This window comes from Bombina bombina, chromosome 10 (genome assembly GCF_027579735.1).
Source record: "Bombina bombina isolate aBomBom1 chromosome 10, aBomBom1.pri, whole genome shotgun sequence".
NCBI classification, from domain to species: domain Eukaryota; kingdom Metazoa; phylum Chordata; class Amphibia; order Anura; family Bombinatoridae; genus Bombina; species Bombina bombina.
The window spans coordinates 94,849,263-94,863,701 of record NC_069508.1 but is presented as its reverse complement, the minus strand read 5'-3'; the positions used below and the strand labels follow the sequence as shown (position 1 = coordinate 94,863,701).

The 14,439-nt window shown below is 36.6% G+C and overlaps 1 protein-coding gene across 1 annotated transcript in view; it reads left to right on the top strand.

The window, feature by feature from the left end:
• The window catches only part of LOC128640733 (mucolipin-2), a 236,447-nt gene that overhangs the window by 190,484 nt on the left and 31,524 nt on the right, over positions 1 to 14,439 (top strand). The window contains exons 4-6 of the mRNA XM_053693160.1: positions 471 to 621; positions 6,440 to 6,498; positions 6,977 to 7,151. Coding sequence (XP_053549135.1) covers positions 471 to 621; positions 6,440 to 6,498; positions 6,977 to 7,151 — 385 coding nt within the window. The remainder of the gene's footprint in view (positions 1 to 470; positions 622 to 6,439; positions 6,499 to 6,976; positions 7,152 to 14,439) is intronic.

Below are 14,439 nucleotides of genomic sequence, written 5' to 3'. Positions count from 1 at the left end.
GTCACATGATACAGGGGGCCAGAAAAGGGGAGAAAAAATAAATTTTCTCAAAAAGAATTACTGCTTATTTGAAATTCAGAGTAGGTGTTAATATATTCTCTTCTTATTATGCACGTGTTAATTATGTAATTCTACTGCACTGAGTGGTTCTTTTAACACACGAAACGGGAAAAACCTCTATCCTTTAGGGGTTGAATCTGCTGCTGGAGTGTTTAAACATTATTCATTGGTTGCTGCCATATGTGAGCTCTGTGGTTTTAATATTGCCCCTACTGACATAAAAGGGACATTTTAATAAATGCATAGATAAAATGTGCAACTTTTGTGCATTTAGTGTCTTTTAAACAGGTCTAAACTCTTTCACTGGCTCTACACAAATTCATATAAAACTCTTGCATTCTTGTCTGTAATTTAATGCTAAATGTTTAGCTTTTTCATTTTGTTTCGGTGTTAACTAGTCTTTTTTATAGTACCGACAGATAGAGAACATTTCACTGGGTACCGTTGGTTATGATAAAGATGGCAGAACAAAAGGCTTGAAAATCTGTAAACAACACTACCAGCGTGGTTCTATCCATCCCTTTAATGATACATTTTACATAGATCCTACTGTTGAAACAGGTATGTGTAGACGTACAATTCTTTTTGTCATTTTAGAACAGTAATGAATGAAAATTCCCTGCAGCTCATTTTACAATTAGCAACAATGTTGCAGTCTCTGTGTAAATAAGCCAGGAGAGATTTCCAAAACGCACAGCAGACAGTCACTGCAGCTGACGCGTTTCCTGCCTCAAGGGCACTTCATCAGAGCTGGGAAACGAGTGTTAGCAGCTGTTAAATCACAAAAGGAGGTGGTCACTTCATCCAATCACAATACATAGTGAGTATCTTAACCAATTAACCTATTCACAGCCTCCATTAGAATGAACATATTAGTACATATAAACTTAAATATATACAAGATTCACTTAACCCTTTCGTGACTGGGTTAAAGTGTCTGCATCGGAACAACTGATTTCAATTATTGGATCGCGTCTGGGGGGCGTCCCTACAACCCTAGGAACGCCCTCCAGACCGCGATCAAATCCAGAAAGTACAGAAGGCTTCAGGACAGCCGTTGGCTATGACGTTCTATTCTGTCATAACGGCTCTAAAGCCCAGTGTAATTATGACGGAATAGAATGGCATAACGGCATTAAAAGGTTAACAAACTATAAAACACTTTTAAAACATGTAAACCTAATATTTAATATGGGAACATGTATGCAAAACTTATACTTCATATTGCTGTATAAAGAGTAAACCTGATGTATCTTAAACATTAGGTGACACAATTCACAAAAAACAAATAACCTAAAAAGTGGCTATCTCATTAATATGTATAGAAGGTAAATGCAAACTATTACCATAAGAAAGAGAATACATCCAGTACAGATACAGTATTACTTGCATAATTTACGTTGATACACAATCTAACTTCTATCAATAAAGAGTTTAACAACGCTAATTTTATTAATCCCTGAAGGAAATCTAGTTTTAAGAGTATAGAGCCAAAAAAATTATTTCCTGCGGAGAGCCAGATATTAGTCACCTCCCCTAACACCTAATGTAACTTGTTCAATGCCTTGATATCTGAAGATATCTCCGTTACCACGGTGTCTTAGGGGCTTCGGCCTCTAAAGACAGTAAATGTTCCCTGATCCTGTCTCTTAAAAACCTGGAAGTGAGTCCTACATACTGAAATTTTGCAACACATACATGTGATAAGATAAATGACAAATGTAGCATCACAGTTAATCTGATCTCTGATTTTATAAGACTTCCCTGTATTGGTAGAAGTGAAGCTGTCACCAACTAAGTCATAGTCACAGCATTTGCATGGCTTACCTCCACATTTATAGAATCCAGCTCTCTTAGATAGCCAGTTGCTTCTGCTGTTACTTATTAGAATTAGTATTTGACCCAAACATTTTTGTTACCTTATCTCCTATAGTCTCTGATCTACGGGAGATCAAATTACAATGTGTAGAAATAGTCTGCAAATCCTTATCACTCTCCAGTATGGGCATTCTTTTCCTGAAAATGTTAGATGTCATTAAATTGTCTACTATACATGGTAATAAAATTGATACCTCCTTGCTCAGTGTTCTTTTTCATATCTTTAAGTAGACTTTCTCTGTTGAAGCCAGATAGCTGCTCTGATAATATTTTCAATGTTTGAGAATTATAGCCCCTATCAGTTAATCGTTCTGTTTAATCATTAGCATGTTTCCAGTAATCTTCTAAGCTAGTGCAGTTGCGTCTCAGCATTATATACTGACCTCTCTTTAAATGTTGAGGCCGGTGTAGTGAATCTGCTCTGAGAATGGTGTTGCCTGTAACTTCTTTCCTATAATCCTATGTGACCACTCTTTCTTCTACATGATTATTAAGGACATCTAAGTATGGCATCTTAGTTTTGGAAGAGTTAAAGGTAAATCTCAAATTACCAGTGTTATCATTTAGATGACCCAGGAAGCTGTCAAGTTCTTCCATAGTTCCTTCCCATACTATTAACACGTGATCTATAAATCTGGTGTAGAATTTGATATTATTCTTAAAGATGTTATGATCACTAAATATCAACCTTAGCTCAAAGTTAGCATTTTACAATTAATACGATCTGGACATTAAGGGGACATGTTACTCAAACAGTTTATATTAACTATATGAAAAGCAGCAGTTAAACTTTTTTCGTGATTCAGATAGAGCATGCAATTTTAAGCAACTTTCTAATTTACTCCTATTATTTTTTCTTCGTTCTGTTGCTATCTTTATTTGAAAAAGAAAGCCCAGAACACTGGACAGCACTTGTTTATTGGTGGATGAATTTATCCACCAATCGACAAGAACAACCCAGGTTCTTCATCAAAAATGGGCCGGCATCTAAACTTACATTCTTGCTTTTCAAATAAAAATACCAAGAGAATGAAGAACATTTGATAAAAGGAGTAAATTAGAAAGTTGCTTAAAATTGCATGCTCTCCGAATCACAAAAGAAAAAATTTGGGTTCTGTGGCCCTTTAAGGAAAAGATGTTTAACTTTAAGGTGAAATTTACAGGAAGCGCATCAGTTGTACAGTTGCTCCTGGGGCTCCACTAATCATTGGCTGTTAGTGACCACTCCCACTAAAACTAAACGCAATTGGTTTATTCCGCACATGGCATCCATTTTATATATATATTTTTTTTTTAAAGAAACAAAAAAAAGCAAAAGCAAAGCCTTGCAATGCATTTGTGACAGACCCTTTTGTTATCAGCCATTTCACATCCTTTTAATGAATACAATGACGACGATGATGATAACTTTGTTGTTTTTAGTCATCTGTATAATTTGGATGGATATATTTATTTTTTGTTTGAGCTGCCAAAATTTGGAACAAATTGTTTCTAAACCTATTTCACCTGTAAATTCATCCTGTTTCTGTTTTTCATATAATTTTTATTTTTTTATTTTCTTGACAGCAGAAAAACATAATGGAGGTGTTTGTTTTGTTTTTGTTAATTTATGAAAAATATGTACTTAAACATTGCCACTATGAGGCCCACAATTTCTTTTCAGACGGAAGGTCTTGGGGGTTTCTAGGGAGCTGAGATCAAGAGGTTTAAATAAGCGCTGAAGGTTTTAAATCGAATGTTTGGATATTTACAGTCTCCAGCTTTTATTTATGTAGCTTCTAAAGTTCTTAGTGTTGTTAATCTTCTTCAAAACAAATTAGCTGCAGCAAAAGCTCTTAAACAAGCTATATTCAAAGCTACCACTACCCACAAGTAATTTCTTATGCCGGTCATACAAACTGGTGTAAATGAATACAAAGGCAGCAGCAAATGTAAAGTTAAAGGGACAGTCAACACCAAAAATGTTATTGTTTAAAAAGATAGATAATGCCTTTACTACCCATTCCCCAGCCCTGCACAACCAACATTGTTATATTAGTATACTTATAATATTTAAACCTCTAAATGTCTGCCTTTTTCTAAGCCACTACAGAGAGCCTCTTATCACATGCTTTATTTGCTTTTCACAACAGGAGATTGCTAGTTCATGTGTGCCATATTAGATAACATTGTGCTCTCTCCCGTGGAGTTGTGCAGGGCACAGTACTAATTGGCTAAATGCAAGTCAATAGATAATGAATAAATAGCCATGTGATCAGGGGGCTGTCAACAGAGGCTTAGATACAAGGTAATCAGAGGTTAAAAATATATCAATATAACCATGTTTGTTATACAAAACTGGGGAATGGGTAATAAAGGGATTATATATATTTTTAAACAATAAAAGTGTTGGAGTTGACTGTCCCTTTAACAATAATTTGATTTGAATAAAGAGTTTAAAACCAAGATCTTTTTAGCTTCTATATCCGCTGGTGGTTTCATCAGGTATGATGCCCTTTTTCTTTGTTCTAGAGAGATTGATTGCTTGGTTTGCTTTTACTCTGTTGGCTGTTGAGCAAAATAGACTAATTTTTCAAATGTTGCAAAACATTTTGCCTATCCCTAACAAACTAATTTGAACACATTAGTTTGTTCATTTCAAATGTTTCTACAGAGTTCTAACATCCGTTTAATATAATGGTATTTTTAAAGGGACAGTCTACACCAGAATTTTTATTGTTTAAAAAGATAGATAATCCCTTTATTACCCATTCCCCAATTTTGCATAACCAACACAGTTATAATAATATATTTTTAACCTCTGTGATTATCTTGTATCTAAGCCTCTGCAAACTGCCCCTTTATTTCAGTTCTTTTAAAAGACTTGCAGTTTAGCCAATCACTGCCTGCTCCCAGATAACTTCACCTGCACAAGCACAGTGTTATCTATATGAAATACGTGAACTAACACCCTCTAGTGGTGAAAAAACTGTTCAAATGCATTCTGAAAAGAGGTGGTCTTCAAGGTCTAAGAAATTAGCATATGAACCTCCTAGATTAAGCTTTCAACTAAGAATACCAAGAGAACAAAGCAAAATTGGTGATAAAAGTAAATTGGAAAATTGTTTAAAATTACATGCTCTATCTGAATCATGAAAGTTTATTTTGGCCTAGACTGTCCCTTTAATGCTATCTTTAAAGGTAATATTTGATTCTAATTTTTCTAATTAGATTCAAATTATGCAGTTAAAAATTTTTTTTTAATCAATATATTTTTAATAGTACTTCTAATGCTCTCTTTAAACTTAATATTTAAATTATGCAAAATTTAAAATTTAAAAAATAGAATAAATGTATTTGTATCTATTATATATCGTGTTACTAAATTCCCTACGACATGAAGTATTGCATTTCTGAATCTTATTCGTTAAATCGAATGTTACATTTGAAATTTCCAATGTGGATATTCGATTTAATTACGAACATTCGAAAGCCGGAAAGAACATTTGATTTCTGAATTTTAATGGATTTTCGTTCTCAATATTTTTTTTGTCCAAAACGAATGTCCACAGGACCATACGTTCTACCAAACAAATTGCACTTTCAGCACATTCGCCCATTCCTACTATTTGTACCCTGAATTCTTGAAAAAGGCAAAATTGTTACTTTTCTTATTTCCACTGCCAATTGGCTGTCTAATTACTAGACGTCTTCTCTACATACTACAATCACCGCTATATTAGACAAAAATAATGCTCTAGAGCCATTTCCTATGACATTTGACCTAGCTCCTTCTCTAATCACAGCCTTCAGTCTTTTCTTCCACCTGGTTTCTTGTGCATTCTAACTGTGCGAGCCATATATCAAGAATATATATATATGAATATATATATATATATATATATATATATATATATATATATATATATATATATATATATATATATATATATATATATATATATATATATACAACGTCCACAGAATGCAGGCACTCACTGGTCTTGTTAAAATGTAACAATTTATTTAGAAATCATTAAAAAGACATAACGTTTCGGCACCAATATGTGCCTTTGTCAAATGTCAACATGTAACCAAACGAATATACAGCACACTTAAAATCAATATGACACACAGTTAAAAACATACCCCTTTTAAAGATGTAAGCAAACTATTGCCGCCATGCCTCCACTCACGTCTTCCCATCAATGGCAATGACGTCACGTACGCACGCTACGTGCCTAGCGTGATGACGCATGGCACGGCGTTGCCATAGCGACGTCGGGAAGCCACATGCGTCAGAGTGGGGAGTGACTTAGTCACGCATATAGACTACTATCAGAGATTTCTGTGTATAATTGTTGCTAACAGCAACCAAAGCAATCCACAATATGTAAAGCGTGTTAAGAATTTGGGCATAGCGGTTTATAGACAAACCATTAATAATGTTTAGAAACATATTATTACCTGGCATATTAGTACGTAATCTGTTAGATGATTAGATCTAATGTGTGATTTCTAGATACAAAAAACTGTCAAACTCAGAAAAAGATCAATCTAAGGGCCATCCTTAAAGAATGGGTACGAAATGCCAGAATAGACAGTAAAGAACATCAGCACAGGAAGAGACAAGGCATCTTGCCATTACTATACATAGTACATATTGCAGATGAGGACTAACGAAAACCAACAGTATTAAATGTATCATTATTGGATTTGTAACCCCTGGTGCACGCCATTAATGGATGTAGCAAAAAACATAATCAAAATCAGGAGGCCTTTAGACAACTGGCCGATGCGAATACTTATGTCAAATTAAAAAGCAACCCTACATCTATCTATAAGTCTGTCATCGATTCCTTCCTTCAAAATGGCCTCATGGCTGGCCATTTGAGTGAAAAGGAATGCATTTCTCACTACTGACTATCCGGTTGTGCCCACACTATACCTTCTCCCAAAGGTCCATAAGACCTTGGTGAACCCACCGGGCAGGCCTATTGTATCTGCCCGGGGGTTTATACTTACCAACATAGCCATCTATATTGACTCACATCTTCAGAATGTGGTTAAGAACACAGATGCTTATTTGCAGGACTCACCGAATCTTTTGAAAATCCTGAGAGATTACTCTGATCTTCAACAGGATGACATTCTGGTCACCATGGATGTTGACAGCCTCTACACAGTGATTCCCCACGTGGGTGGGGTGGAGGCTGTCAGGTCCATGGTGACAGGTAATGCCAATTACCTTGGACCATCTATTGAATTCCTCTGCACATTATCATTTTGTTTGGACAAAAATTATTTTAAGTTTGAGGAAAGTTATTATTTACAGATTTCAGGGACTGCCATGGGTTCGAATGTGGCACCCACTTACGCCAATATCTTCATGGCATGGTATGAACGTGAACTCATGAAGCCTTTTGAGAACCCCATGGTGAAATATTATACACGCTATATTGATGACGTGTTTCTCATCTGGAGGGGTAGTGAATCATCTTTGCGTGAGTGGGTGTCACATTTGAACCTTATGGAGTCTCCTATACGTTTTAAGCTCGAATTTGATTTAAATTGTGTACATTTTCTTGAATTGAATGTGTTCAAGGTGGATGAATCAGGCAAATTGCGGTTCGGTACATCCTTGTACACTAAACCCACGGACCGCAACTCCTTATTAGATGCCAGAAGCTTCCACCCTGCACAACAAAAACAAGGTGTCATCACTTCCCAGCTCACCAGAGTCTTGAGAAATAATAGTGAGCTATCATTACGGACCACTCAGTTGGAGGAGATGGGCAAAAAATTGAGTAACAGAGGGTATGCCAGGGCTGAAATTATCAAGACACAAGAGAGGCTGTGTATGGATGGCCCCAAAGAACAGTGCAAAACCAAACGTGAACAGCTAAACCTGGTCACCACCTATACACCTGGTAATGAAAAGTTGACAGGAGCAGTGCGTAAACACTGGCCGGTCGTGGAGACTGATCCAACGCTACCTTTTCGGAATATGCCACCTCCGCGATTGGTCTATCGCAGAGCCAAAAATCTCAGGGACCATTTAGTTAAATCGGATCCTATTAAACACTACCACAAGGAATCGTGGCTTAAAACCTCCAAAATGGGATGTTTTCCCTGTGGCAATTGCACCACATGCAATAGCATGATCCGGGGTAATTCGTTCCAGCACCCACATTCAAACAAGAGGTACAAAATTAACCATCGTCTGAGTTGCATGAGTAACTTTGTAATATACATGCTGATTTGCCCTTGTTCCAGCGTGTATGTGGGTAAGACGATCACCCCCTTCCGTGACAGGATGGTAAACCATCGGTGCGCAATTCGTGCTGCATTGAAGTCTGGCGAATCAGATCAGCCAGTGGCACGCCACTGCGTGGCTTTGAAACACTCCGTGTCAAGTATAAGGTCCATGTTAATTGATCATATCCCCCCCATGCCAAGAGGGGGTGATAGGGCCAATAGACTGCTCCAGCTTGAAAGCAGGTGGATCCACAGGTTGGACACATTGGTCCCTAAAGGCCTCAACACCTCACTGGACTTTAGCCCATTCTATTAACATCACACTGAAGAGTCATTGCCCTGGACTTATCTAAAATGATAGCTCACTATTCACTAAAAAGTTTCTATCCGTACCCCAGGGTGGTATGAGGTTATAATGTATATGTAATTGGACATACATGTATCTGATTTTGATTATGTTTTTTGCTACATCCATTAATGGCGTGCACCAGGGGTTACAAATCCAATAATGATACATTTAATACTGTTGGTTTTCGTTAGTCCTCATCTGCAATATGTACTATGTATAGTAATGGCAAGATGCCTTGTCTCTTCCTGTGCTGATGTTCTTTACTGTCTATTCTGGCATTTCGTACCCATTCTTTAAGGATGGCCCTTAGATTGATCTTTTTCTGAGTTTGACAGTTTTTTGTATCTAGAAATCACACATTAGATCTAATCATCTAACAGATTACGTACTAATATGCCAGGTAATAATATGTTTCTAAACATTATTAATGGTTTGTCTATAAACCGCTATGCCCAAATTCTTAACACGCTTTACATATTGTGGATTGCTTTGGTTGCTGTTAGCAACAATTATACACAGAAATCTCTGATAGTAGTCTATATGCGTGACTAAGTCACTCCCCACTCTGACGCGTGTGGCTTCCCGACGTCGCTATGGCAACGCCGTGCCATGCGTCATCACGCTAGGCACGTAGCGTGCGTACGTGACGTCATTGCCATTGATGGGAAGACGTGAGTGGAGGCATGGCGGCAATAGTTTGCTTACATCTTTAAAAGGGGTATGTTTTTAACTGTGTGTCATATTGATTTTAAGTGTGCTGTATATTCGTTTGCTTACATGTTGACATTTGACAAAGGCACATATTGGTGCCGAAACGTTATGTCTTTTTAATGATTTCTAAATAAATTGTTACATTTTAACAAGACCAGTGAGTGCCTGCATTCTGTGGACGTTGTGGATTATTTTCAGCAGAGCACCGTGGCATTCAACAAATGGTGAGATTGTGCTTTCCCTCTATGGAACTGTATATATATATATATATATATATATATATATATATATATATATATATATATATATATATATATATATATATATATATATATATATATATATATATATATATATATATATATATATATATATATATATATATATATATATATATATATATATATATAATTTCTTTCTTTCATGTAATTAGCAAGAGTCCATGAGCTAGTGACGTATGGGATATACATTCCTACCAGGAGGGGCAAAGTTTCCCAAACCTTAAAATGCCTATAAATACACCACACCCACAATTCAGTTTTCCAAACTTTGTAAAAAGGCTTGTTTGTTTTGCATTTTTTCCCATTCCTGAAACTGTCATTTAAGGAATTTGATAATTTTGCTTTATATGTTTTTTTTTTTCTATTACATATTGCAAGATTTTCCATACACTGTTCCTGGATCAGAACATGCTGAGGGATTCCTGTTGACTGAGATCAGTCCTACCAAAGCTAAGTTCATTTATTTTAAATGTTTGAATGTTTATCTTTAGCTATGGTTTGTAATAAGTTATCATGATAAACTTTTACATGCAGAATCCATTAGTATTTCTGCTTTATATATTGCTATTCTTTTTACATCTTATGTACAAGATATTCTTAGAAATTTATAAGAATTTTTTTCTGATTCTATTTTAAAGGCTTTGTCGGATAATAGAATACATTTTTAGGTCTTTTTCAAACTTCTTTTTTAGTTGATGAAGTTTCAAATGACTAACAACATAATGAATTATCCTTCTCTGATGATGATTTTTTCTCATTCAGAATTTTTCTTTATCAGCTATTGACACTAACAAATCTACTTTTTTATTTTTTAATAGAGTACATTTGTTCTTTGTTCAAAAGGTGTTGATTATTTTGGATATTGAAGTAACTAGTTCTTTGGATTTTAAAGACTAGCTAACATTTAAATTCTGCTTATTTATCTTCTGTGATTTCTTCAGAGGTTTTTTCCAGTTCCTGATACTAGGGAATGGAATAGGCTGAGAATTTTCTTTTAGTCCTTCTTTAAGGTTTTTAAATTGTATTCTTTGCCGGCAGTTAGTTTTGAGGAAAGATTCCTCAAGTTAATGGGGCTATCTCTACTCCTGCTAAATATACTATTATTCTTATAGCAAATAGTATTTTTTTTTTTCCTTCAGATGGTTGTATCTTATTTAAGGAAAATTATTTTCAGGTACTTTAATTAGTCCTGTAATTTATTTTGCTGAGGTTGCAATTGCTTCATCTTTCTGGTTGGATACTTTAAGATCAAGTATCGGATTATGATTTGTTTAGCATTGTTAAAAGGACAAAATCTACTACTCATTTGAAGTTCAGACTAGGTGCTATTGCATTGTCTTGCTATCTTGCATTTGTTGTTTGCGCAAGTCCAGTGTGTTGACTGGTCCTTTAACTTGATTAACATGCTAATAATTTCATTTGTGTTGTCATTTTATTAAATATTTTCGCAAATGAGGTTTAATCTATGTCTTTAGCTATTTTAGCTAGAAGAACTTTGTGATTTTAATCTTGGAATGCTAATTTGATTTCTAAAATCCATATTTCTTTTTTTCCAAGATAATCAATTATTTGGTTCATAATTGGATTCAATTCTTTAACTGTTACTCTAGGCTTCAAGATTGAGTTCTAAGACTAAAACTTTAAGCTTATATTAGTTTTCTGTTCTTACTAAGGAACGGAATCCTGAATTCTTCCCAAGTAACATGTTTATAATTGGAAGTTTTTTCTTCATTCATTTAAGCCTTTTAAAAGTTCAAAGTCAGCTCCCCAAATTTGCATGTAGGTGCGGTTCTTATTCCAGCTTGGCTGGTAAGGGGCAGGTTAAGACTTTTTTGAAATTTTGTTTGGTTCTATTCGGTCCAAACTTCTTAGACTTTGGGTACAGAATAGGATTCAGAGTAAAACTGTCTGTGAGAAGTCTTTTTTCTCTATCATATTCCAGCTATTCCAGTAAGACTAACACTTTCCTGAAGTGTGTTTCAGACCTATATTTTTTCAGTACTGGTGAAGTGCGGCTGGTCACCCATTGGGGCTCAAGCGCTGCTCAGACCTGGAGTTTTCTGGGGTATTTATTCCAGTTTCATTTTAGGAACTGGGTTTTGGGGTTTTATTCAAGACTATTTGTTCCAAAGATAAAAAATCTTTTTGAATTGTCATATAAGTGTACCATCTTTTAGAATGGTGTTTATATGGTCTATTCTGCCTTTTTGGTCAGTGATGGCATTATTTGTTTACAATAGATGCATATCTTCATTTTCTGTTTTCATTCAGATTATTTTTATTTTCTGAGATTCTCTTTTCTTCTGTTAAGTGTGATCAGTCCACGGGTCATCATTACTTCTGGGATATTACTCCTCCCCAACAGGAAGTGCAAGAGGATTCACCCAGCAGAGCTGCATATAGCTCCTCTCCTCTACGTCACTCCCAGTCATTCTCTTGCACCCAACGACTAGATAGGATGTGTGAGAGGACTATGGTGATTATACTTAGTTTTATATCTTCAATCAAAAGTTTGTTATTTTAAAATAGCACCGGAGTGTGTTATTATCTCTCTGGCAGAGTTTGAAGAAGAATCTACCAGAGTTTTTGTTATGATTTTAGCCGGAGTAGTTAAGATCATATTGCTGTTTCTCGGCCATCTGAGGAGAGGTAAACTTCAGATCAGGGGACAGCGGGCAGATGAATCTGCATAGAGGTATGTAGCAGTTTTTATTTTCTGACAATGGAATTGATGAGAAAATCCTGCCATACCGATATGTCATGTATGTATACTTTACACTTCAGTATTCTGGGGAATGGTACTTCACTAGAATTACACTGTAAGAAATACATAAAGCTGTTTAATAACTAGAGATTATGTTTAACGTTTTTGCTGGAATGTAAAATCGTTTTCATTTGCTGAGGTACTGAGTGAATAAATGTTTGGGCACTATTTTTCCACTTGGCAGTTGCTTAATCTGTTTTCTGACAGTTTCTGGTCTTCCTTCACTGCTGTGTGTGAGGGGGAGGGGCTGTTTTTTGGCGCTTTTACTATGCATCAAATATTTCAGTCAGCAACTCATTGTATTCCCTGCATGATCCGGTTCATCTCTACAGAGCTCAGGGGTCTTCAAAACTTATTTTGAGGGAGGTAATTTCTCTCAGCAGAGCTGTGAGAATTATAGTTTGACTGAGATAAAAAACGTTTATTCTGTAATTTGTTTCCTGCTTTCAGAATTTGTTATCTTTGCTAATGGGATTAAACCTTTGCTAAAGTTGTGTTGTTTACAAGGATTGAGGCTATAACTGTTTCAATTTATTAATTTTCAACTGTCATAGATCTTCTGTGCTTCTTAAAGGCACAGTACGTTTTAATATTATTCTAATTGAATTGTATTTCCAAGTTGCAAGTTTATTTGCTAGTGTGTTAAACATGTCTGATTCAGAGGATGATACCTGTGTCATTTGTTGCAATGCCAAAGTGGAGCCCAATAGAAATTTATGTACTAACTGTATTGATGCTACTTTAAATAAAAATCAATCTGTACAAATTGAACAAATTTCACCAAACAACGAGGGGAGAGTTATGCCGACTAACTCGCCTCACGTGTCAGTACCTACATCTCCCGCTCAGAGGGAGGTGCGTGATATTGTAGCGCCGAGTACATCTGGGCGGCCATTACAAATCACATTACAGGATATGGCTACTGTTATGACTGAGGTTTTGGCTAAATTACCAGAACTAAGAGGTAAGCGTGATCACTCTGGGGTGAGAACAGAGTGCGCTGATAATATTAGGGCCATGTCAGACACTGCGTCACAGGTGGCAGAACATGAGGACGGAGAACTTCATTCTGTGGGTGACGGTTCTGATCCAAACAGACTGGATTCAGATATTTCAAATTTTAAATTTAAACTGGAAAACCTCCGTGTATTACTAGGGGAGGTGTTAGCGGCTCTGAATGATTGTAACACAGTTGCAATACCAGAGAAAATGTGTAGGTTGGATAAATATTTTGCGGTACCGACGAGTACTGAGGTTTTTCCTATACCTAAGAGACTTACTGAAATTGTTACTAAGGAGTGGGATAGACCCGGTGTGCCGTTCTCACCCCCTCCGATATTTAGAAAAATGTTTCCAATAGACGCCACCACAAGGGACTTATGGCAAACGGTCCCTAAGGTGGAGGGAGCAGTTTCTACCTTACCTAAGCGTACCACTATCCCGGTGGAGGATAGCTGTGCTTTTTCAGATCCAATGGATAAAAAGTTAGAGGGTTACCTTAAGAAAATGTTTGTTCAACAAGGTTTTATATTGCAACCCCTTGCATGCATTGCGCCGATCACGGCTGCAGCGGCATTCTGGATTGAGTCTCTGGAAGAGAACATTGGTTCAGCTACTCTGGACGACATTACGGACAGGCTTAGAGTCCTTAAACTAGCTAATTCATTCACTTCGGAGGCCGTAGTACATCTTACTAAACTTACGGCGAAGAATTCAGGATTCGCCATTCAGGTACGCAGGGCGCTGTGGCTAAAATCCTGGTCAGCTGATGTTACTTCTAAGTCTAAATTGCTTAATATACCTTTCAAAGGGCAGACCTTATTTGGGCCCGGGTTGAAAGAGATTATCGCTGACATTACAGGAGGTAAAGGCCATGCCCTGCCTCAGGACAAAGCCAAAGCCAAGACTAGACAGTCTAATTTTCGTTCCTTTCGTAATTTCAAAGCAGGAGCAGCATCAACTTCCTCTGCACCAAAACAGGAAGGAGCTGTCGCTACAGACAAGGCTGGAAACCTAACCAGTCCTGGAACAAGGGCAAGCAGACTAGGAAACCTGCTGCTGCCCCTAAAACAGCATGAATTGAGGGCCCCCGATCCGGGATCGGATCTAGTGGGGGGCAGACTTTCTCTCTTCGCCCAGGCTTGGGCAAGAGATGTTCA